Source organism: Brachypodium distachyon, chromosome 3 (genome assembly GCF_000005505.3).
Source record: "Brachypodium distachyon strain Bd21 chromosome 3, Brachypodium_distachyon_v3.0, whole genome shotgun sequence".
Taxonomy (NCBI): domain Eukaryota; kingdom Viridiplantae; phylum Streptophyta; class Magnoliopsida; order Poales; family Poaceae; genus Brachypodium; species Brachypodium distachyon.
The window spans coordinates 18,152,257-18,177,862 of record NC_016133.3 but is presented as its reverse complement, the minus strand read 5'-3'; the positions used below and the strand labels follow the sequence as shown (position 1 = coordinate 18,177,862).

Below are 25,606 nucleotides of genomic sequence, written 5' to 3'. Positions count from 1 at the left end.
ATCTTTTCAGCTGCATTTTTTAATTATTTCTTTTATGGCGGGGATTTATATGTTTCCATTTGTTTTACTTCTTTAAACTTGATGAGCTAGCTGCGTGTTGGTTTTCTTCTCACTACTTCAATATATGCGGATCAAATCTTTTGCAATAATTGCCTTGATGGAATCTTTCCTCGCATCCTGATTATCTTCCTAATATAATTACTGCACGAGATGCAGATCAAAAAAAAATTCCGGTCGGTTTTCCTTCCTAAATTAAATAGCGTCATATGCATGAAGCACTGGGGTTAGAAAGAAATCCTCATCGCCGATGCACTAATTTACGAGCTAGTACAACCAGCTCCTATATCTGGGTTTCTGTTATACATCTGCCATTTAATTTCCGAAATTGCCCTTTTCCAGGTGAAGAGAAGGAGGAGTACTCACCACCACCAGCAAGCAGCTAGCATTGATCATGGACGCGTGGGCCCACTACCTCCAGGCGGCGGCGGCGACTGAGGCAGCAGCTCGTGCTCAGGCAGCAGCCCGTGCCACCGCAGAAGGCGAGGCTGCGTCGATTCTCCTGCAGCTGTCCTCCGGCTCTGGGTTCCGCGCCGGCGCGAACCCGCCGGCCGGTGAAGCAGAACAGGAGCTGCCTCCTGCCGCCGTTGCTGAGAGGCACAAGATCATAGCACCACAAGCCGTTGTTCAGCCCCAGCTGGCACCAGCTAATCGTGCCGCCGACGCGCAGGTCATGTGTCTGGCGGCGCCATTTCTGTCTATGATGCCAAGCCCAGGCCATATCAATGGCGGTGCCGCGTTGTACAGGCCTGCGCCGCCAGTGGAGCACAGGTTCGGCATCATCACCGGGTCGTCCTCCTCTTCCTCCTCCCTGGCGGAGTTCGTCCGCGACCAGAACAAGGGCAAGCTCCCCATCCCCGATGCCGCCAGGAATCCAATAATAAATCCAAACAAGCGTCGGCTCCAGCAGGCAGCTGCCGGCGTTGAGGCTGAGGTTCCCGTCCTCGAGGTGCGACCTCAAGTTCCCAACCTTCCAAGCCCTGGGCGGCCACATGGCCGGCCACAGCAGGGCCAACAAGGACGGCACTGAAGGGGAGATGTTGCTCGCTCGGCTCGCCGTTGACGACGCCCTGCAGAGCTTCTATGCCCGCAACGCCGCCGTCCCACGCGCCAACAAGGACGGCACTGAAGGGCAGATGTTGTTCGCCCGGCTCGCCGTTGACGCCGCCCAGCAGAGCTTCTATGCCCACAACGCCGCCGTCCCACGTGCCAACACTGCAGCAGCACGTGCCAGCAGCGGGCTCGGGCATCGCACCGTCCTCCCGCGGTCGCCGCCGGCGGCACCAATACTGGGCGACCACATGCGTATGCACCAATACTGGGCGGACAAGTTACAGGCGGAAACTAGGGCCGCCGTTGACGCAGCAGCCGCACCGGCACCGGCACTGGCACCGGCACCGCCCAGAGCAGGAAGAATGAGATGCCCAGTGAAGAATGAAGGGGGGAGCTAAACCCTAGCTAGCCAGCCCAGGAAGTATCATTTGCTATTGTCTTCGTCGTCGTCCTAGCTATCTTATTCAGTGTGCCGTTGTCCTTTTAGTTTGTTTTATTCCAATGTTTAGTGAGTCTGCCAGTCTTGATATCGATATACATTGCTTGGAACTTTAGTGTACTCAGTCCATCGATGCACTGGATAGCGGCTGGCAAAATGTATCTTTTTACTGTTTTTCTTCTTGTATGAGTTTTATCTTAAGATTGGTGTTAAGGAATCCTCAGAGACAAAAATATATTCTGTTCTTTTATAAAAGTTCTTATTCACCGATGATGTTACTGTCAACGCATTTGCTCCTTTCCCTACTAATGGTATTGGCAGGTCGATTGGAGCAATTAACCCGATCGACTTCTTTAGCGCTAGATGTTCAGTCATTTTCTCCTTTCACTCTTTACGGTGTCTAATATACAACTTCGACTATACGTAAACTTTTTTTACTTTTATATGTTTACTAAATAATAAAAACATAGCATACAAGTAGTATATATGTTTTTGCAAAACAAATACAATGTTATTGTTTCTCAATTCATATGCCTTGTCATATAATTGTGATCAAGTATATTGACTGCACACATATTTATGTGCCTTGTAACAGAGGGAGTAACTTAAAAGGCATAACTTGACGGTCAATGTTCAAGTTTTGACCGCAAATTTATTTATATTTTTTTGTTGCAAAATGGTAATAATCATAGAAAATTTCATGCATCTAAAGACGAATTCGATGGTATCATTTTGTGTCACATGTGTAACTGGAGTATCATTTTTGTCAAATGTTAAACATTAATTGCCAGCTGACGCACACACTAAGCTGAAAAGACTTGCATATCATTTACCGGGAGTCCCGTCTATGTTCTAAAAACCACGTCCAAACGTATATATCATCGTGTAAGTTTAGCTCTTGATTTTCTTGCTTGCAACAGTTATATACACAGGAAATTATTAGCAGAACATGACAGGAAACAAGCCATCTAGTGTGGAAATTAGCAGCAGGTCCTACCTTTGGTGATGTTCCTGTTTTCCTACCTTCACCGGTGGTAAACACAAGTTTATTTTTCAGTGGGACAAATCGTGGTCGGGTGCATGTGTGTTGCGTGCGAAATCGAAAAATTTGTGTGTTCTCAATCCTTCTCCACCTGGGACATGCGCTCTCTCTCTCTCTCCCCTTCTCTTTCTCCTCTCATCTTGTTCTCTTGTCATTCTCGCCGCTGAGCTCCGCTCCTCTGTGCATGTTCGATAGCCACATCAGATCGTCTCCTGCCCATCTACCCCAGTTTTGGTCCTCTTGTAGTCGGACTTACCACACCTTGGGCTGGGCACTTTAAATCCGAGAACCAAAGATCACTGAATTCAACTCAAATAGACCGCATTGTCAGTATATTCGGTATTTTTCCATTTTATTCGGGATATGGGTTCGGGTTTGATCGTTGACATTCAAACCCCGAATAGATCGAATCCGAAACCTACGCATAAGTCCTCATACTCTTCTCTCTTGTCTTCTCTATTCTTTAATGCATAAAATGCACTATATATATGGATCCATATACTCTGTTGTCACAATGTATCTGTGTAATCGTTACTATTGCATTATCTTGTACACGAGGGTCCATGTTGTTCGGTCAATTCCGTGGACCGAATTAATAAACCAAATTATTGGTCTGCTTAGGTTCTCCCTTGCAAAAAACTCTAGACATCGATCGGGTATCATTTTTTGCAACTTGAATTCTCCGAACAACGAATAGGCTGAACAGAGATGACCAAATGCCCATGCCTAATGCCACCACTCATGCGACCTCAAGTTCCCAACCTTCCAAGCCCTGGGCAGCCACATGGCCGGCCACAGCAGGGCCAACAAGGACGGCACTGAAGGGCAGATGTTGCTCGCCCGGCTCGCCGTTGACGGCGCCCTGCAGAGCTTCTATGCCCGCAACGCCGCCGTACCACACGCCAACAAGGACGGCACTGAAGGGCAGATGTTGCTCACCCGGCTCGCCATTGATGACGCCCTGCAGAGATTCTATTCCCGCAACGCCGCCGTCCCACGCGCCAACACTGCAGCTGCCGTATCCTGGGATTTAGACCTCAATGAGATGCCCAGTGAAGAATGAAGGGGAGAGCTAAACCCTAGCTAGCCAGCCCAGGAATTATCATTTGCTATGGTCGTCGTCCTAGCTATCTTATTCAGTGTGTCGTTGTCATTTTAGTTTGTTTTATTCCAATGTTTAGTGTGTCTGCAAATTTAGTTATATTGTTTTGTTGCAAAGTAGTAATAATCATGGAAAATTTCATGCATCCAAAGACGAATTCGATGGTATCATTTTGTGTCACATGTGTAACTGGAGTATCATTTTTGTCAAATGTTAAACATTGCCTGACGCACACACTAAGCTGAAAAGACTTGCATATCAGTTACCGGGAGTCCCGTCTATGTTCTAAAAACCACGTACAAACGTATATATCATCGTGTAAGTTTAGCTCTTGATTTTCTTGCTTGCAATAGTTATATACACAGTAAATTATTAGCGGAACATGACAGGAAACAAGCCATCTAGTGTGGAAATTAGCAGCAGATCCTACCTTTTTGGTGATGTTCCTGTTTTCTTACCTTCCCCGGTGGTAAACACAAGTTTATTTTTCAGTGGGACAAATCGTGTTCGGGTGCATGTGTGTTGCGTGCAAAATCGAAAAATTGCAAGACAGCAAAGCAACGAGATAGTGTGTACATGCAACTATTTTTCAATGAAATTAAATATTCTCGTAATCTCTACAACCATTCTTGTCTCTCCTTACCTTATTTGATGGTTTGTTTAAACACTTCTTCCCTAATAAATTCTTTAGTATACGATACCCTGGTAAGGATTTGTGGAAGAATACGGATTTGTGGAATAATACCAGAAGCTTTCCAAGATGTATTAAGATCCCTTTTACAAGTGAAGTCGTCCCAAGTGCTCGTGAATTCAACCACCATTGATACAGGCCAATGTCCTTAACCATCGAAGATTAACTTGAAGCTCTGTTGTGCCGAAACAGCCATATAGGATGAGTCTATTAGCACCCTTTTAGTTCTTTGCCTCGTGCCGTTTAGACGCAAAATATTTTTGCATGAGTGTCGTCTGCATACATTCGCCTATGGCATCTTTCTTATGCAGTCGTGCTAAAAACCTATACTATTTTGAGGAACTATCTGGACTTGATCTCTTCTTGGTAGCTTCCAAGCTATCTTTGTGTTTTAATTAATCTTGGGTACCCTCTCTCTCTTTCTCTGAAGTCCAGATTTTCCTACTCACCATATGCTTGTCCTACTCATGTTATGCTTTTCCCTCTCCCCTATGAACCTTAGAGAAAGTTTCCGAGTCAGGTAATGAATTCTATTGGAATCAGTCCCATATGGAAGAATGGAAGTACCTTCTGTTTGGGAATCAACTACCTTTGAAAGACTCAATGTTCCAACTGGAGGTGGTCACCAAGATGAAGATTTGAAGAGTTTCACTTTTAACCTCACTTTCTTCGAGACTTCAAAGAATCAAGACGGGGAAGCTTGAGACATTCGAGACTGGAGAACGACATATACATTAGCTAGCTAACTGACAAGAAGGATCTCTTTGTTTCCACAATTGTGCAGCCAAGACCTTGGAAGTATATCTAATCAAAGTGTGCAGCAGAACAGCAACCATCTCCAAGTCTCAACCGAGCAACCTATTTGCGGTAAGCCCAAGCCATCCTAAACCTATTCTGTAGTGAGCCTGAATCTCGGGGACGAGATTCTGTTAAGGGGGGTAGAACTGTAACATACCGGTTCTCGGCGTTCTCGAAAATCTATTTTCTAAAAATTACTACTTGAAAATTTCGTTGAATTAAACAAAGCTTAATCAGAAATTTCTCAATTCTTTAGTTTTAAATTCAATTAACACCAAATGAAATATATATTTGATTTATACTTGCTTGTTTGGTTTGCTTACATTTTATTTGACTTCTCCATGTTCAAATATACACCGTTTTGAATATCTCTGGATTTCTCGAAGACGATTTGGTGTATGATTGAAATTTATCGATCTCCCAGCTTTCTGTAGAAAGAAAAGCATTTCATCCTTTATTTTAGCTTTGGGCTGAAATCCCCAGGCCGTAGCCAATCTCTTCTTTTCCCTCTCTTTTATTTCTGCCGTAGCCGAACTCCAATTCCAGGCTGAACCGCTGCTTCCCCACACCTGCGTCTCTTCTCCATTTCTCTCGCCTCTATCTTCCTTCCTGCCTCCTGCCTTCTGTCTCCAGACCGACAAGACGCCATTGCCTCTCCTCTCAAAGCAGCGGTTGCATAATTGCATTCCATCGTTTCCCCCAACACGCAGGCCATTCCTCTTCCCTCTCTCCACTCTTCAACCGAAGGTCTCCCATGGTAAAGCACCGAGGAAGATGACATGGGACAGCAGCCATGCAACGACCAGGAGCAGTACGCACAGGAAGAGAAGGACAAGCGCGTTGCACACCAAGAAGAGAAGAGGAGTACTGCAGATCGAAGCCATCTCCTGATCGACTACAACAACCAGCAAATTCTCTCCTCTCTGATCTACTGCGTGTTCATCGAATTGGTGAGAATCTGATCCCACCATCATCCTTTTGAATGCTTCTTCACCCAGCCCATGCCCATCCACAAATTGGAGAGGATCAATTCTGAATCAATTGGTCTAGTATCCCCAGTTATTCCTTTTTCTTTCACTTCTGAATATTTCCCACCGATCAAATCTCTCTTCCATCCTTTGGTAACCATCTTTAGTCCGCATTACCACTGGTTAGAGGTCCTAGAGCAAATTTCCTAGGGGTTGGGAACAATAAAACTCAAATCAGCCTATCCTGCTTGTTATCACCAAAATGGTTGATTTCATATCTTTGCTAGATCAATTTTTATTTGGCTGAAACTTGCTGCATATATAGATGTCTATCATGTTCTAGCATTCATTTACTTTGCATACAAATAATTTCACATTTTTCGGACTGGTAGATTTGAAGATACTAGGATTGCAAAGTCATTATCTCATGTGCATTAGTCATTTTAATCATACATGTTCTTGCTCTACAAAAATCTGCATAAATGTATTTAAGATCATGTTTCTAGTTGGTTTTATTTGCGCACATGTTAATTAGACATTCACTTCTGAATATCCATATTTAGCGCAAGTTTTTGATTATTTATAAGGCAATGTGTGCATTCTAGTTCATCGGTTTGATCATAAATTCATATACAAGCATTCCGTGGCATAAAATTGCATTGCATGCCATCTTAGATACTTTTATAAGTATTCTGGAAATGTTTCTTAATTCAGTCATGTTTTTTGTTGAATGCATCTATTTTGTGCAGACTATTATAATGATCATGCTAGCTTGCATATATATGTTTGACATGTCTTTCATCTGCGGGTTAGATTTATGTCTTGGCTTGCTTGTAGTATTCCTAGCCTGTGACAAATTGTATACTTCTATATAAATGTTTCTGAAGTTTCTAGAATTTATCTCATGATTGAAGTAGCATTCTTACTAGTGTATTTGTTTATGCACCGACATGATAGTTATTTTGGTTATATTAGATCTTATACAGCTTTTGTATGCTTACAAGTACTGTTACTAATTCTTTGATAACTGATGGACTGCTAGTTGTTCAAGTAGTTTATTACCATAGAAATGACATGCATGTTTAGTGTATATAAATGCTTGGTAATGTATACACTATTTGTCTAATTATATTGCAGCATCCCAGTGTTATACTTAGGTCGTTTGGATGCTTTCCATGCTGTTCATATGTCATGGTATGATGTTTGCATTTATTCACTGCTTATATTGCATATAGAGTAGGCTTGTACAGTTGTGATACATTTGCTATAGTTTATTCTTGTAGCTATTCAAATATTGCATGAATGCTTTAGTAGAACTTTAGTACCATTCCAATGACATGATCTTGGTTGTATTTATAGATAGAAAGAGCATGCATATGTTTTCTTATTGCTTGTCTTATATAGATCTACTTGGCATACTTTGTTATAGTTTGACTTATATAGCTTAGTATGATATATGCTCATCCGAGGTTAGCCTATTGCTTGCTAGCGATACATTTTAATTGTTGCATGTACTGGTATATGCTCATATAGAGATGTTCTTTCCCTGATTAATGTTGAATGGTTTGCCATGTTTCTTAGTGCATATGCATCCTATATGTTCATTCATTTCATCATAGCATATTGTTGCTAGAATATCCATGCTACAATACTTTATCTCTATGTGAATTATTAATTCTCACATGTCATTGCTTGTTGTGGCTTCCATGATGTAGATGTTCGCTTGCAAATGCATATGGTTTATAGTTGCATATAACTAGGATGCATCTCTTATAATTATGCTCATGTCTCTAGCATAGATTAGATGCTTCTTTACTAATATACAATCATTCTTGCGGTGTTCAACTGTCATCTTGATCTGCCCCTAGAAATTACATGTGTAGCTTTATCTGGTGTAGAGATCTATATTATCTTTATCTTCTATAATTCTCTCATTTCTTACTGCTGCATGCTAGATACATTATGATCATTGCTTGTATCACTAGTATGATAGGAGTTGTTTGATACAATTGGAAACCAGCAGGATAAGGTGCATTGCTTGGTGCTCCAGTGTCACATTTATGCTTGAGTTATTTAGTTAATAGTAATATAGCTTTATGGTGTGGTACTTATTATTATACTAAAGGGTATGGCCAATAGAGTTATATTCCTTCCATTCGGGTATATAGTCATCCTTGTTAGACTTTATCCCACCATCCAATCCTATCAAAGTTGTTCCTATCCTTTCCAAACATATTCTTAGCCTTGTTGTCTATTCGCTCTCTTATTCCTATTTTATTTGGCATTATTGCTTTTGTATTTATTTTGTTTGTTCTTGTTATCGTTACGACGAATAGAGAGTGACGAAGTGGAACAACAACAAGAAAGATTCATCAACGGAGGCATGCCCCCCCCCCCCCTCTTTTTCAAATGGGCATTAGCTAGTTATTTTATTATTTTATAAACATGCATGCTATTTTATTCCCATAGCTAGTTGTGTCGATTGACACTACCATGATGCCATAATCTTCTTGTCGCCTTTCTCCTGATACCTGGAATAGTTTATTTAGTATTCTTACACATAGTACATCTGCTTAGCCTTGCTTAATAATTTAGTTCACATTCCCTCGAGTAAGTCATCTCAAGTGTGTTCTTTTAAAACTGAATTATTGTGAGCATGTTGGATGCTGAGTGTGGTCGGACTTGTGCGACAAGTGCCGATGGTGTGTTTTAAAACTATTCTGGTGAACTTACCAAGGGTATGGTGGCATCGGATTGTTGGTGGAGTGGGTTGGAGTCCCTTGAGTTTGTGGTTGCCGTTGTACCCTATAAGGGAAAATGCCTGATATCTGCTAACTTCACATAACCAGTGCAACCACATGCCTAAATGGGCAAGGCGTACCAACTAGGTCAACGTGTATTGGTGACGTCTCGGCCAAGTGGTGGATTGGGTCTCGTGGAGACTTGAGGGACTTGCTATCCCTGGCGGCTGCGGCCGTTGTTTGGCGCAAGAGGGGCCTTTAGCAGGTGGACGTACACACCTCCGACTGGGAAACCTTAGCGGGCTGAGACAATACCAACGATCGTTGATTGAAAGGTCACGTAATCGACGCCATTGCTACTCCGACGGGAGGACAGCAGCGCGGTAACACGTCGGTTTCATGTGGTTACAGTGTACAAATTAACTCTGCAGAGTCAAAACTATTCGAATAGCCGTGTCCGCGGTTAATGAATGAGTGAAGTGGCACTTTGGGTCATCTACCTGTCATCTCTCTATTTCTCGTGTTGGTGTGTGAGTGTGCTGGATCGACAGAGGTCGATTGTGCCGCCGGGTCATGAGGATCCCGCCGATGCTTATCCGGTGTCGTTGTTGAACGTCATTGGATTGATACCATATAAAACTTGTTAAAAATGATGTAAAACCGCTTTCATCAAAAATATGGTTGTATTTCAAATAAATCGCTTTTATGCAAAAGAACCATATAGCCTTCCTTTGAAGCCATACATGTAGTTATTCAGGTTTCCTGAGGGGGCACGCTGAGTACATAATGTACTCATCGCATTGCATTTTTTATTGATATTCAGAGTTCTGTGAAGATCAGGATGCCGACTACATCTACTAGAAGGATCCCGATGAGTGAGGTCACGTGGACTACCTCGACTGCCTGTGGCTGAGATGGAGTCTCTACGCATTTTATTTCCGCTAATTTCTGATTGTATAATGTCATGAGTCATTGCACTTTGTATGTCTTTTGACATATTAATAATAAAGTTTATTTTATCTTTAATTTGTTGTGCAATGGTACTCATTTTGTCTGTGTTCATCAGCTTGATCCTGGACTGATGAAGTGAAACACAGGGAGGGTGTGGAAGTTAATTCCAGGTTCTCACACTTGGTCAAGCCTACATGGCAATAAGTGGTATTAAAAAAAGAAGGATAAAGTCATAACCTAACACAAAGATACTTTAATAATTATAGTTTTTGAGTATACTAATACCTGTATTCGCACTGTTAAAAGCAGGGAGTATTGAAGAGGAGAATTGACTTAATATAATTAACCCTAGCTGATGCTTCCTTCAAACTACGTGGGCATCTGTGTAACGTAAAATTTGCCAATAAAATTGCAGTGATCCAATCCAGAAATTAGAAAATGTTTTCCCTTGGTTTTTGCTGAAAAAGTTGGTTCTCGAACGAAACGATTCTTCCAATGATGTCTATGATAGCATGGCCATAAGTATTTTTTGATGACTATCCATTTATTGCCAAAGAGGTCGCACGGAGCGGCCCGGGAACAAAGTTCAGAGCAAGGATATAGCAGATAGCAGTATCATGCCCTGTATCCAGAACATTGGCGGAGCCAGCCGTTCAGTGGAGACTGGACAAGATTCCTTCTAACCTGAAGTTTGCCCATGATAATTTGCTAATCTAATGAACTTGCTAACTTTAGATAAGGAAGTTTTATTAGCAGAGCCTGGGCTGGCTGGGCGCTGGCTCCGTCTATGATCCAGAAGAACATGAGTAACAAAATGCAGTATTATATTGAGGATGGCTAGCTATTGTGTGACAATCAGAACGAGAACAGTACCGCTGAATAGTGGAGACCATCTCCAATACCTCTCCTCTTTCAGATGCAACTAATAATTCGATTCGACCGACCACAGATAAGATGCAGGCACATGATCGCACGAGACGTCACATTACATCATTTGGAGACTCCCTAAGATAGCCAGGAGACACATTCAGGAGAAATTAACGGAGATAGTCCATACAGCAGCAGATATATAATCTCAATAAAGTTGATCCACACTAAAAGTCATTAATGTTTGAAAGCTCAAGATGCAAGGTGTCCACATCATCAACTTGATTTCCAATAAGAACAACATGCAAAGTGTCAGACCTCCGGTAGTCAGGGTCCAAGTACCGCTTGGGGCCGGCTCGGCAAGTGTAACTGGAGTATCATTTTTGTCAAATGTTAAACATTGCCTGACGCACACGCTAAGCTGAAAATACTTGCATATCATTTACCGGGAGTCCCGTCTATGTTCTAAAAACCACGTACAAACATATATATCATCGTGTAAGTTTAGCTCTTGATTTTCTTGCTTGCAACAGTTATATACACAGTAAATTATTAGCAGAACATGACAGGCCTTTTTGGTGATGTTCCTGTTTTCATACCTTCACCGGTGGTAAACACAAGTTTATTTTTCAGTGGGACAAATCGTGTTCGGGTGCATGTTGGGATTGATCGGTCCCTGAATTTGGGATAGATACATACATATTTGGACAAATTTGAGTCAAGAATTTAAAATCAGAGGGAGTAACAAATATCGATGTATACAACCTTGTGCATCTGCTACCCGTTCGCTACAAGCCCCACCCACACGTAAAATCTGGACCCTCCCCATCCATAATACCCTAATGTTGTCGGTTGGGTATGCCATATGGCACGGCCTCTAGGTTCGTTTGCGTCTTAATTTGTACTTTCCTTACTCGATCAGTTCTGATAATAATTAACCTTGTTGGAATTGACCATCATAATAATAGCGCAATAAGGACATTCAATCCACGAGCCGAGGTACTCGGTTTGCGTGCATTTCAAGTTGCAAAACATATAATGAGTTACTAGTAGCTATTCCCATTCAAGATGTGGTGGTTCTTTTTCCCACATTAATCAATCATTTTACCGGATCTCCCCCTGTTTCTAATGTCATCCGGCGTATTCCGTACTTGTTTCCGCATCCATACCACGTCTGCATTTTTCAATCTGAAAAATAGTTCTCCTGCCAATTCATATTAATTGTCTCAAATTTGCCCAAATATGCATGTATCTATGCTTAAAAACCGTGTAGATACATGTAATATTTCGACAACTAATATGGATCGGAGGGAGTATCAAATAACATAACCAACGAGTCCGAAAATAGTTACGAAAACATGTTCATATGGAATCCACTTTTGTTCTGCTCGCCGAGACAAACCCAATGGTGCAAGCGGATTTGTATCCACTTTTCCAGCATTCGTCTTAAACCCATTCCGCCCGACAAAAGACACCAAAGAAGCATTTCATCAAACAGTATATATACGCGTTCCGAGACGTATCGGGCACCTACAACCAACAACACGGGCGTCGCCGCCACTCTGGCCGTCTGGAGACACGCAAGTTTGCGACGGAGAAAATGGCGAGCACGAGTTCCACCTCCAGCTCCAGTAGTCCCCGGCAGATGGAGGAGGAAGAGCCGGTGGCCGCACGGAACGACAGGTCGTCCCCGCCGGATATGCTCGACAACATCCCCCCGCTCCCGCTGGATGTGCTCGACAACATCTTCGCCCGGCTCCCCTTCGAGCAGTTGGTCCTCACCTCCCGCCTCTCCCGCGATTGGCGCCGCCGCTGGGAGCCCTTCCCCAACCTCGACATCTGGTTCACCCCGGGCATCTTCCCCAAGCCCGACGTCGGCACCCTGGAGCGGTGCGCCGCGCCCGTCCGCAGCTTCACCGCCCGCGTCGGCACGCCCCACTACCACCGAATCGGCGGCTGGCTCCACGCCCTGGCGCGCAAGCGCCTCGAGAACCTCATCCTCAGGTTCGACGACCAGCTCCAGCGCGCCGTCCTCGGCCCCGGCCTCTTCTCCTGCCGCGCGCTCGCCCGCCTCGAGCTCCATGGCTTCTGCGACATGCCGCGCGCGCCGCCGCAGGGCTTCGGAGGCTTCCCCAACCTCGTCACGCTCGTCCTCATCGACGTGACCCTCCCTTTCGTTGGCGGCGGGGCGCAGCTCGAACGCCTGATCTCCTCAGCGCCGCAGCTCAGGGTGCTCACGCTGGACAACGTCGAGGAAACGTGGACCATCCGGGCGCCCAACCTCCGAGTTCTCAAGTTCATCACGGACATCGACAACGGATGCCGGTTTACGGAGGATCTCCCGTTGCTGGAGGAAGCGGCCATCTGCATCGATGACCCAATCGAGTTCGTGGCCCAAGACCTCATCGAAACTCTGCGACGGATTGCTAGTGTCAAGAGGCTTTTGTTCGACGCCAACACGGTTCAGGTACCTACATTGCAGCAACTTCATGGAACAACAATTACTGGTTGGGATTGATCAGTTACTTATTAGCATTTCCCTGAATTTTAGTCCCCCGTAGCTCTGAGGACTCTAAAATTGCTTGCTATAAATTGCTTTTCGTGCCTAATTGTGATGATGATTGGTGCTCGAACTGTGCATCAAGGGAAAACCCATCCATAGCTAATCGGGCTTGAGCTCCTGCCCAAGTTTGTTTCCATCACATTTCTGTGAGTGTAAGCTTCCAATTTGAATCAGCATGCTAAGTCAAGGCCATGTTCCTTTTTGGTAGGATAGCATATGAGTTGTTGACCATCTCAAAATTTGTGATGATTAGCTGGACGAAGCTGTCGTAGTTAGCGAATCTGAGCCCTCTGTAATCTACAGTTGTTTCTGTTTCTGTTGCTGGGTCGCAATCCTTTTTGCTTTCACCTCTTTGTGTTTATCTTAATTGGGAAACCCACTGGTGTTTCAGTGTTCAGGACTTCAGGTAAAAGTAACTGGTGTTGGTGTGCCCAGCTCTAGATCATCAGTGTAACTGAGAGAGAATTTCATTACCCCCCTGCCGAAACCTAATAGGAGAGCTAAACTCCTGACTGATGGCTTATAGTTTAGTAGCATTCCAGCACTTTGTCCTGGCCTCTGTTTTCAATTTTTGAATGGGTAGTCTGTGGACTCTCATAGTCTTAGAGCATGAAATGTTGGTTGAACTTCTAAATTCTAATACAGATCTACAACATTTTAAACCAACATATTCTGAGGTTATTAAGAACATTGCAGTACTGCGGTCTGCGGGGAGTATTGGCAGTAACTATTTAGTTCGTCTACACTGTCATCATAGTTTTGTTGTGTGGGGAAACTATCCTCTACTCCTCTGTTCACCATTTTGGTTTTCTTTTATGTATCAGGATTGGGGTAGTTGGACTTTGCCCTTTTTTTTCGAGAACTGTTGGGATCTTGCTGACAGGTACCTATGACAGATCAAGTATGCAGTTTTTGCAATGTGATTTCATCAACTCTGAATGCTAAATCGCAAATACATGATGGCGAAAGAAAATTGCCGAGAAAATCACTCTTAGCTTCTCAGCTTCAATTATTTTTCAGCCATAATTGATTATATTTCCCAATTAAAGTTGCATCAGGACTATATGCCAGTCTAACTGTGTCATTATGTTTTTCAGCTCAATGAAAATGCTCTGGAAGGGATTTTGTTCCCGAACTTGAGGACAGCAAACCTTACAGTAAACTTTGGCAATCTCCCAAGCATTATGTCAGTATTTTCTTTGATGAGATCTGCCCCTAATATTGAACACTTGATATTAAGGTACTATTAAATGCACCCTTGAACCTGTATCTCTCAATTTAAAGACATCCATTAATTTATTGCGTTGTTTAATTGGCTCTGTAATTTTGGACTTCCTTTTGCAGACAGAAAAGATAACTACAAGGAAGCATGAAGCTGACGAAGACTTTGTAAGTAAAGTGAGAGGTTCTCCTAAAAGTGACGATGAAATTGATCAAGACGTTCTGAATGCAGAGATGAGTGAGGACTGTTTGCTGATCTCAAACATGTCTCACTGAATGATATGCAATATTGCTCAAATGACATATGGTTTATGAAGTTTTTGATATCCAAAACAGGATTGCTTGAATAATTTCTGGTCATGTTTGGCTATCGAATAAAACCAAATCCTATGTGGATACATGTAAAGAGTTAGCAACATGCACAAAGGCCTCACCCCAAGTTAAGCTCAACCTAAGAATTTGAGGCTAGCTAGCCCCAAATATGAAGGATTCTTGAGTACTTTCAATTTCAAACCTCTAACCTTTTCAGTCAATGCCTGCTTAAATCATGGACGAAGAGCAGATGTAGCTCTTGGTTGTTATTGTGCACAGAGCTTGTTTTCCTTTTTCAGGTGGAGTGTACCCATTTCCACATTTTTTTTTTGACTGATTGCCTCAGATGTCAGATGAAACAAATTATGGTGCAATTTCGAGATTTCTAGGAATTCTTTATAGATAAATGGCTTGACTATATTTGGTAGTGCACATGCTTTCTACTTCTAGGACCATGGTTTACGTCAACACTATGATTAGCACCATTTTCAGCATTTATTCAGCGAGGCTATAGTGAACACTGAGCAACTGACTTGTGCAGTTGACAGTTGTGCTTATGCCTGGTAAGTAAAATTGCGCTTCCTTTTCCTGATTATATAAACGCAGTGTTATAATCATTATGTTAGATATTCTGGAGTCGACAAAGAATGATGGGGAATTATGGAAGTGATAGCTTCAGACCAAAGAATGATGGGACAATTAATGGTTTGATCAGTTACATACCTATCAGCATTTGCCTGCATATTAGTTCCCCCGCAGCTTTAACGACTCTAAGATTGCTCGGTATAAATTATTTTCCGTGCCACATCATGATGACTAGACCATGATGGCCTGCGTTGTTGCGCCTGCAAATTTGGACGATCCATAAGAATTGAAGCCATGGAACAAAATCCATTTTGACAAAAAAAATAAAAAAAAATTAAAACAAAATTGAACATTCATATTGCAACGCTTCCTCAATATATAGTCGGTTTGATCAATATATGTGGTCCAGATTAGTTGAAAGTTATAGTACTCACTCCGTTCAGAAATAAGTGACGTTGATTCACGTCACTTATTTTGGAACGGAGTGAGTATATAAGATTGCAAAAAACAACGCATTTTCATAAAAAGAGATGAGATCATTTGAGTTCCGTACTAAGCTTTCCAAACGAGACAACACATCTAAGACGGTGGGATGCTTCTAGGGACAAATCATCACTTTAGCCCGAGGCGGATATGCTTGTATTTAAGAATATGTGTATCCATTAGATTTTTCATTTAATTTAACAATTCATTTATTCTAACAATGAGGATTGCATGCATGAAATAGTTGTTGCGTAGATGTCTTCGAGATGTTGTAACACTTAAAAAAAATATTTGACACCATAAAAAAATGTTGCAAAGATTTTGTATACTTGGACCTTTACATGCGAATTCTTTAGCTATAAAGATTTGACGTATTTCTCAAAAAAAAATGATTTGACATACTCTAGCGAAATCGTGATGTAAGTCACACCACTACACCAGACGGCGCCGGACCATTTTTCCAGCACTCGTCTTGAATCCATTCCGGCGGACAAAATACACCGTAGAAGCATTTCATCAAACATTGTACAGTATATACGCGTTCCGAGACGTATCGGGCACCAAAAACCACTCTGTAGTCTGGACACGCAAGTTTGCGACGGAGAAAAATGGCGGGCGCGAGTTCCTCCTCCAGTAGTGGCCGGCAGGTGGAGGAGGAAGCGCCGGTGGCCGAACGGGACGACCTGGTGTCGCCCCCGCCGGATATGCTCGACAACAACCCCCCGCTCCCGCTGGATATGCTCGACGTCATCTTCGCTCGGCTCCCCTTCGAGCAGTTGGTCTGCACCTCCCGCCTCTCCGCGATTGGCGCCGCCGCTGGGAGTCCTTCCCCAACCTCGACATCTGGTTCACCCCGGGCATCTTCCCCAAGCCCGACGTCGGCACCCTGGAGCGGTGGGCCGCGCCCGTCCGCAGCTTCACCGCCCGCGTCGGCACGCCCCACTACCACCGAATAGCCGGCTGGCTCCACGCCCTGGCGCGCAAGCGCGTCGAGAAGCTCATCCTCAGGTTCGGCGACCCGTTCGAGTGCGCCGTCCTCGCGCCCGGCCTCTTTTCCTGCCGCGCGCTCACCCGCCTCGAGCTCCATGGATTCTGCCTCATGCCGCGCGCTCCGCCTCAGGGCTTCGGAGGCTTCCCCAACCTCGCCACGCTCGTCCTCATCGATGTGATCTCCCTTTTCGTCGGCTGCGGGGCGCAGCTCGAACGCCTGATTTCCACGGCGCCGCAGCTCAGGGTGCTCACGCTGGACAGCGTCATGGTCACCGCCTCCCACACCGATGCCGATGCTGTCGAGGAAACGTGGACCATCAGGGCGCCCAACCTCCGAGTTCTCAAGTTCAGCATGGACATGGACAACGGATGCCGGTTTACGGAGGAGCTCCCGTTACTGGAGGAGGCGTTCATCACCATCGAGGACCCAATCGAGTTCGGGACCCAAGACCTCATTATCGACTCTCTCCGACGGATCACTAGTGTCAAGAGGCTTTCGTTCGACGCTGACACAGTTCAGGTACCGACATTGCAACAACTTCACTGCAGTTTGGGATTGATCGGTTGCCTGTCAGCGTTTGCCTGAATTTTAGTACCCCCGCAGATTTAAGGACTCTAAAATTGCTTGCTATACATTGCTTTTCGTGCCTGATCGTGATTATGGTTACTGGTTAGTTCTCGAACTGTGCATGTTAAATGAAGGCCATGTTCTTTTGTGATAGGACAGAATATAAATTGTTGAGCAGCTCAACATTTGTGAAGATTAGTTAGACACTTGGACGAACCTGTCGTAGTTAGCGAACCTGAGCCCTCTGTAATCTGCAGTAGTTTCTGTTTCTGTTGCTGCGTCGCAATCCTTTTTTGCTTTCACCTCTTTGTGTTTATCTTAATTGGAAAACCCACTGGTGTTCAGTGCTCAGCACTTCAGAAGTGACTGGTATTGGTGTTCCCAGCTCTACATCATCGGTGTAACTGAGAGAGAGTTTCATTACGCTGGTCATCAAACATCCTGCCGAAACCTAATAAGAGAGTTAAACTCCTGACTGCTGGCTTACACTCTAGTAGCACTCCGGCACTTTGTTCTGGCCTTTGTTTTGAATTTCTGAATGGGTACAATCTGTGGACTCTCAGTCTTAGAGCATGACTTTGTTGGTAACTTCTAATCCAGCTCTAGAACATTTCAAAACAACATTCTCTAGTTATTAAGAACATTGCATTACTACGTGGGTATTGGTGGTAACTATTTGATTCACCTACACTGTCATCATAGTTTGGTTATGTGTGGGGAACTATACTCTGCTCCTCTGTTCACCATTTTGGTTTTCTTTTAGGTATCAAGACTGGGGTAGTTGGACTTTGCCCTTTGTTTTAGAGAACTGTTAGGATCTTGCTGACAGGTACCTATGACAGATCAAGCAAGCTTTTGCAATGTGATTTCATCAACTATGAATGCTAAATTGCAAATACAGATGTCAAATAAACATTGCTGAGAAAATCACTCTTAGCTTCTCAGCAGTTTGTCTTGCAGCCACAATTGATTGTATTTCCCAATTAAAGTTGCATCATGATTCCAAATGCCAGTCTAACTGTGTTATTATGTTTTTCAGCTTAATGAAAATGTTCTGGAACGGATTCAGTTCCCGAACTTGAGGGTGGCAGACCTTAGAATAAACTTTGGCAAACTCCCAAGCATTATGTCAATATTTTCTTTGATGAGACGTGCCCCTCATATTGAAATACTTGATATTAAGGTAATATTAGATGCACCCTTGAACCTGTATGCATGTCTTAATTTAAAGACATCCAGTAATTGAATTGTTTGTGTTGTTTAATTGGCTCTGCAATTTTGGACTTCCTTTTGCAGCAGAAAAAATAACTATAAGGAAACATGAAGTTGACGAAGACTTTGTAAGTAAACCGAGAGGTTCTCCTAAAAGTGATGATGAAATTGATCAAGACGTTCTGAATGCAGAGATAAGTGATGACTTGTTTGCTAATCTCAAACATGTCTCACTGAATGATATGAAGTACTGCTCAAATGACATATGGTTTATGAAGTTTCTTCTATCCAAAGCAGGATTGCTTGAATCACTTTCTGTCACGTTTGGCTATCAAAATAAAGCCATATCCTTTGAGAAGATATGTAGAGAGTTAGTAACATGCAGAAAGGCGTCACCCCAAGTTAAGCTCAGCCTAAGAGTTAGAAGCTAGCCAGCCCCACATAAGAAGGATTCTTAACTAACAAACCTCTAAGCCTTTTCAGTCACTGCCTGCTTAAATCATGGACGAAGAACAGATGTAGATCTTGGCTGTTATTGTACACACAGCTTGTTTTCCTTTTTGAGGAGTGCACCCATTTCCATTTACTTTTTTTTGACTGAATGCTTCAGATGTCTGACGAAACAAATTATGGTGCAATTTCTAGATTTCTGGAAATGCTTTATAGAGAAATGACTGGAATGTATTTGGCACATGCTTTATACTGTTAGGACCATGGTTTACGTCAACACTATGACTTAGCACCATGTTCAGTATTTATTCACTGAGGATATAGTGAGTACTGACAAAACTGACTTGTCCAGTTGTGCTTATGCCTGGCAAGTAAACTTGTGCTTCCTTTTCCTGGTTATATAAACGCAGTGTTGTAATCATTCTGTTTAGATATTCTGTAGTCGACAAGAATGATGGGATATTCTGAAATTGATAGTTTCAGATCAAAGAATGATGGGACAATTGATGGTTTGATCAGTTACATACCTATCAGCATTTGCCTGAATTTTAGTCCTCCCCCAAACATGATGTCGCGTGTTGCCACGCCTGTAGACGAACCATAAGAATTGAAGGGAACAAAATCCATTTTGACAAAAGAATGATAAAAGAATATGTACTTATTAATACCTTGGTATGACAGCCATTCTCAACTTGTGCTTCTTTCTTTTGCTTGCCATTCTCAACCAAGTTGTTGCTCCCCCTGCCTGCTCCATCTTTCACTTCACCTGGATAACCTTCTTCATCTGCATCTCTTGGCATCCAGCTATTTCTGCTTCCCTACCTGAAGGCATATGAGATACCAAGTTTCGTATCTGCCTCTAGAAAATGAGACAGATTGCTACAACAAGAATTGACACACAACCTACATTTTGGAATCAAATATTCTGAAGCGAGAGATAGTTTTCCTCACCTAGCGATTCAAGGAACAAAAAGAATGGTTCAAATTAGTCCTGCAAGTAGACCGAATTCTGAAACTGCCTTGAAGAAACATGACCATAGTCCGTAGGGAGGTGGAGACTGGTTAATAGGTGAGGTGTGGCTTACTTGCAGGAGTCGCCGACGTCCGTGCCGCGCTGGTGGAAGGACATGGCCATCTGCAGGCGGAGTCCGGCGTGCTCCCCCATGCACACGAGCTTGGCGCATCCCTCACAGTCTTACCGGCTAGGGCCCTCCCTCTCAACGCCGCCCCGCCATACGTCCACCTTGACAGCATGACCCTGAGTATCCACCGTGGCTGTGTCAGTAATTAGGTGGCTTCTCTGGGCTGGCTTCTCCGGTGGCTGGTAGTGCTAAAGGAAGAATCAATTTCTAACACCAACCAGTTCACATCCTAGGCAATTTGATGACAGGAATTGATCTCAGAGGAAGTATTGAACCTTCTTTTTCCTAGTTGACGCCTGAACAGTGAACACATTTCCCTTGCAATCAAACTTTGTGCTACAAAAGGGAGCAAAGCCTAGTGCCGTTTGGTCTTTCCTGAAATAAACACATAAAGTGTTGATTAAGATGACAACACAGAACAAGGAAAGAAGTTCTTAGAGAGGCCTATTTGAGTAGCTAGAATTTATTCAGACTAACAAAAAGACAAACATGGCAATGACTTTATGGACACAACAGCAACGCCAGCCTAAGCACCGATGTTTTACTTATGTCTGTTTGGTGAATTCTTCATTTACTTATGTCCGTTTGGTGATTTCTTCAGCCTTTTGGGCATCTTTTTAGCAACAAACAAGGCCAAGTTCATTGTATCCTCTGTAAAATCAAGAAAATAACTTAGTAATTAGATATCCCTTAGTTACAATTGTGGGCAGTGTCAAGGTGCCTTCAATTATGAGAAAAAGTTCTTATGTTGATCTATTTGAAGTACTTCGTACTTAACGAAATTTTACTTAAGGATGGGCGCGCCGTCCTCCTGGTCTCTGGCCGGCCTCTCTCTTGAACTACACTTCATGGTCTCTGGAATCTGGCACAAAATTGGGGATGGAGAATAAGGAATTTTGAGGATTCTGGCACAGTCTGCGACGGAGGAAACCACTTTTTTTTTTCTGTGGACTGATCTTGTGAGTTCCTTCTCTAGGAAAGGACATCCAATTAGGCAGCACAATATTTTGGCTCCATGGGCCACTTCGATCGCTGCCCATGTAGGCCCATAACCATTAGTAAGTGGGAAAAAAGCCCAGATCCCTCCAGCCCCCACCCCTCCCACTAAGTGCAGCGTGGACTAGAGAACCTAACCTTTGCTAAGTAAAGGAGCTGATTGGTAGCCGAATGTTTTTAGATAGATTTATATTCTCAGGAGAGTGGCTCCTCCTCTGAGAATCAGGAGCTGGGATCTGCAAAATAGGGATCTGGAGCTCTACCGAACGGGCGAGCACTAAGACTAATATTTTTGGGAGGTACTCCTACCGAAGATTAGAGGTTGTAAGAGTTTGAGATCATTAGAATTAGAGTAAATTCCACTTTGTACTCTTAGAATTATCTATAGTCTCGGTATCTTTTGAGTTTTTAGGTCTTAGAAATTGTGTTTGAATGCTTGGTTTGTGTAATTATCGATGAAAAGGAGATTGTTTGAAAGAGAAACAACATACACAAGTTTTCTACGGTAAATATCAGGGGCAAAGGTGTTTTTGTGTCGCTAAATCCTTTTGTGTTTGACTCGTGTTATTAGTGTATAAGAGTAGTCCGTGTGTTTTTGACTGCTAGTATTTCACAGCCACACCCGACAAGCATGAATGATGGGAAAGGAGAAGGAGGGCTCTCGCGCCATGAGCCCATGCACTGATCCCGGAGCGGGTGTGGATGGCCAGTGGATTCTAAGGAGCATACTCTGGCGTCCGTGTACACCTTCCCTGGCTTGCAGAAGTAGCCCTGCTCGGGCGCGCAGTGCGAGTCCTCTGAGCATATGCAAAGCCCTTCGATGGCACAATGCTTCTCAACGATGTTGGGGCTCCCACTGATGCCCAGCACCTGGTCGCTCCACTCGCTGGAGAAGAGCCCATCAGGATCGTACCTTTCCTTCACCCTGAGGAACTCACCGGCCTTGGAGTACTTTGTGATGGCGCCGGCAAAGGCAAAGTTGCGGTTCTTGCCCCAGTGCGGGAGGCCGCCGTACTTGCGCAGCGCCATCTGCTCGATCTCATCCACCACGTCGCCGTGCACACGTGGCGCACCCTCGGTGCGGCTCCGGTAGTAGACGACATCGAAGTCAATCGAGTCCTCGGGCTTGCCTAGGTAGGCGGAGGATGCCTTGACGTAGCGGAGGAACACGCCGGTCCCGGAGTCGACTCCCGCACAAAACGCGCTCGGGTTTATGTCCCGGAGCCGCTGCATGTCGGCGATGAACGCCGGTGCCTTGGAGAGCGCGACGCTGAAGCCAGAGTTGTAGTAGAAACTACCGCCCCGGACACGCGGGTCCCCGGCGCAAGACGTGAGTAGGCCGTCCTCCGGGCTATCGAGGCATGCGCCGGATGCCTGCATGCGCGGTGTTGGTATCCTACCACCGGGTACCCCGTGAAGGAGACGCCGTCGTTTGTGAAGCCGTAACCATGTTGCTCTAACATGTCCGCCTTCAGCCTCATTGCCGTGCAATAGGCCATGTCGTCGGTGCCGTTCTTCTGCAGCCGCTCCTCCAAGGCTCTTGCATCGATGAGCCCACGGGTGGGTATAGAGCGAAAGAGGCTGTAGACTCCGTTGCCCGGGGACGAGATGTCGACGCGGCTGTCTTGACGGTACACAACCTTGCCCTGCGGTGGCAGCCACGTCATATATATCCCCAAACTCATGCAGGCGGCCCCACGCGGTGGCTTGCTCCGCAAGATCCGAGTCGTCGCGCTTCACCAACGTAACCGAACGCTTGAACAACGGCTGCAACGCCAGAGTGACCTGAGACACAACACCAAGCACCCCGATGGAGACCCTGGCCGCGTCCAGGTCAGGGTGATCAGCCCCGAGCTCCCTCAAGAAGGCGAATCCCTGGCTAGCCGGCGCCGGCGTCACGATCCTCATGCCGACCACGTACTCGTGCACGGCGCCCCCTTTTCCCCACAACGAGCTCCCGTGAGCGCCCGTGGCCAGGAGGCCCCCGATGGTGAGGCCGGACCAGTATGGCGAGTAGGGAAGCGATAGCCCGGCTTCGGCGGCGGCGGCGAGCAGGTCCCGGATCGAGGACCATGCCGCTCTCTACCGTCATGAGACGCGTCGCGGCGTCGATGCGCACCGTCCGGTTGAGCCGTGCCGTGCTTATGACGGTGCCGTCGCTGCCACCGGGGCAAGCCAGCTTGGGGATGCTGTGTGAGTGCTTGGTGGCCACTTTCGCCTTGCGTTTGGCGGATGCCACGGCCGCCACGGCGGCTACCAGCTCCTCCTCGGTGCATGGGTACGCCACGTCGGCCGCGTGGCAGGTGCTGCGGTCCGTGAAGGAGCCGTACGTGTTGCTGACGGTGCAGTCGGAGGTGCCACGTGTGCAGATCACCGGATCCGGCGGAGGGCTGGAGCCCACCAGGTGGAGGAGGAGGAGCCCTAGGAAAACAACCGGGAGCATGCTTTCCATTGTTTACACCTGCAATACTGCTTGCTTGTAGCTAGCTACAGTACGTACTTGGCAAGCTAGGAGAAGCTAGGCCTTATACATGTTGCAAGGATATATAAAATAATAAGGAGACGGCAGGTTGCACAAGTTCATTTGTTTAGGCACGTTATGAGTCTCGGTCCATCAAGTCGACGTCTACTGTTGTAATTAAGCTGGCAGACCCATAGGCTCCAACAAATTAGTAGGTGCTATCTCTGACATGGCAAGGATATGATCGAAATGCCTAAACAGCATTTGGATGGAGTAAATAATCTTCAGCGAACTGCCCTTGAACCACAATTTGCCTTGTTAATACATTTGTCTAGTTTGGCTAGATCGAGGAGCATGTTCAGAAAAATCAAATTAAATACTGCTTGTGTATTTGTCCCAACTTCCACCGATTTTAAGGGCCAGCTATATATTATCGCTAAAAGTTTCGGCAACAAGTTATCATCATCCTTAATTAGGTTGGCTGTCTTGTCTTGGTGGTTGCAATCGCTGACTATTGGAACCCAAGGTCAAAAACAAATGGATATTAGTCTATTTTCTGTAGCATCATGCCGTAAACAAGTTATCCTTTAGGTACGAGCTACTACCATCATACTATATATGGAGTAGTTCAATGGAGAGCTAGTTATACTAATGAACATCAGCTAGCATAAAATTTATCACTAGTCCAGAGGCCGATCAAGGTAGCGCAGACATAAATAAGTACCAAGTGACGACAACCATCATAATTCAACGCGAGCCGGACCGAGCCGATCCGGCAAAAACGGCTCGTCGGCGCTTCCAGGCTCGGCTCAGGCTAGCACGGTGAGCTTGCGAGCTAGTCCGCAGACGGCTCGTCCGCACTTCCAGGCTCGGCTCAGGCTAGCACGGTGAGCTTGCGAGCTGGTCCGCAGGCAAGCAGCAGCAAATTCAACATGGCTAGTAAACAGGGTTTCTATCCTCCTGTTTTTAGGGGACGCGGCAAAAAAAAACGTCTTCAACAGGACTCTTACTCAGGTTCCTATTTTAGAGAGGTTCCTAGTTTTTTTTTTCAAGCCCCCATTCCCAAGGACCCCCAAGAGAGCCCATAATTGCACGTCAACTCTCCTCATCGCGTCATCTATATGTCTCTCCTCTGGCCGCCACTATCTGTACCCCGCCGGCCAACCGGCGTCACCTCCGGCCCGCCCGCTGCCTCCTCCGTCCGCCCTTGGCATCGTCGATGCTCTGCTCCCCACACAGCCACGCTGCCCCATGCCGCCGCGAGGCTGGCCCGCGCCGCCCTCGCTCCTCCTCCGCCGAATCGCCGCCCTACGGCGCCCCCTCTATCAGCCTCTAGCCTCGTCGCTGCTCTGCTCCCCGCGCCTCCGCGCAGCATCCTCGCTTCTCCTCCGCCGCATCGTCGGCCTGCCTCGCCGCACTGCTTGCCACGCCGCCGCCGCGGAAACCTTTGGCTATTGGATGCAACTAGCTGGAGATGATATTTCGAGATCTTCAACAGGCTGCCTGGCGGTGTACTAGTCGTCTAGATGCATAGACTCGTTATGTTTGGTTTATTTCGATGGCTTATTTTTGTACTTGCAATAACTATATGACTTTTCTCAACTCAATTGCAATAAAAATGGATGAGTGCGTCGATTGATGCATCACAGCTCCGACTACTCAGGAGAGGAAGAACACACACGAACACACTGGACACAGGGAGATTTTGTTTTTTTGCAGCGAACGACTTAGCTGCTTTTCTGTTTCTCTTCTCCCTTTATTCATCACACAGATTGAACCCACGATCCGGACTGGCCGTGCCATCCCACGGCGAATCGTGCGAGCGATAGATCCTACATGCAAGGCGCACACAACGTTCGTGTGCACTCGTGCTCAACAGAAAGAAAAATCCCCTGCCTAACAAACACGGAGGAT

The 25,606-nt window shown here is 45.2% G+C and overlaps 1 protein-coding gene and 1 pseudogene across 1 annotated transcript; one reads left to right on the top strand and one right to left on the bottom strand.

Moving 5' to 3' along the window:
* Positions 1–12,354: 12,354 nt before the first annotated feature.
* Positions 12,355–19,514, top strand: LOC100833589. The gene is made up of 6 exons (XM_024461384.1): positions 12,355–13,176; positions 14,370–14,512; positions 15,105–15,111; positions 16,511–17,383; positions 18,471–18,640; positions 18,801–19,514. Exons 1-6 carry the CDS (start codon positions 12,355–12,357, stop codon positions 19,072–19,074), a joined length of 2,289 nt encoding a protein of 762 aa, XP_024317152.1. The 3' UTR covers positions 19,075–19,514.
* A 2,017-nt stretch (positions 19,515–21,531) lies between these two features.
* On the bottom strand, positions 21,532–23,763 carry LOC100833281 (annotated as a pseudogene).
* Positions 23,764–25,606: the final 1,843 nt, after the last annotated feature.

Coding starts and splice junctions, on each gene's coding strand:
- LOC100833589 (XM_024461384.1), top strand. CDS start 12,355: ATGGAGGAGGAAGAGCCGGTGGCCGCACGGAACGACAGGTCGTCCCCG. Junction 13,177..14,369: donor TCGACGCCAACACGGTTCAG/GTACCTACATTG, acceptor TATGTTTTTCAG/CTCAATGAAAATGCTCTGGA. Junction 17,384..18,470: donor TCGACGCTGACACAGTTCAG/GTACCGACATTG, acceptor TATGTTTTTCAG/CTTAATGAAAATGTTCTGGA.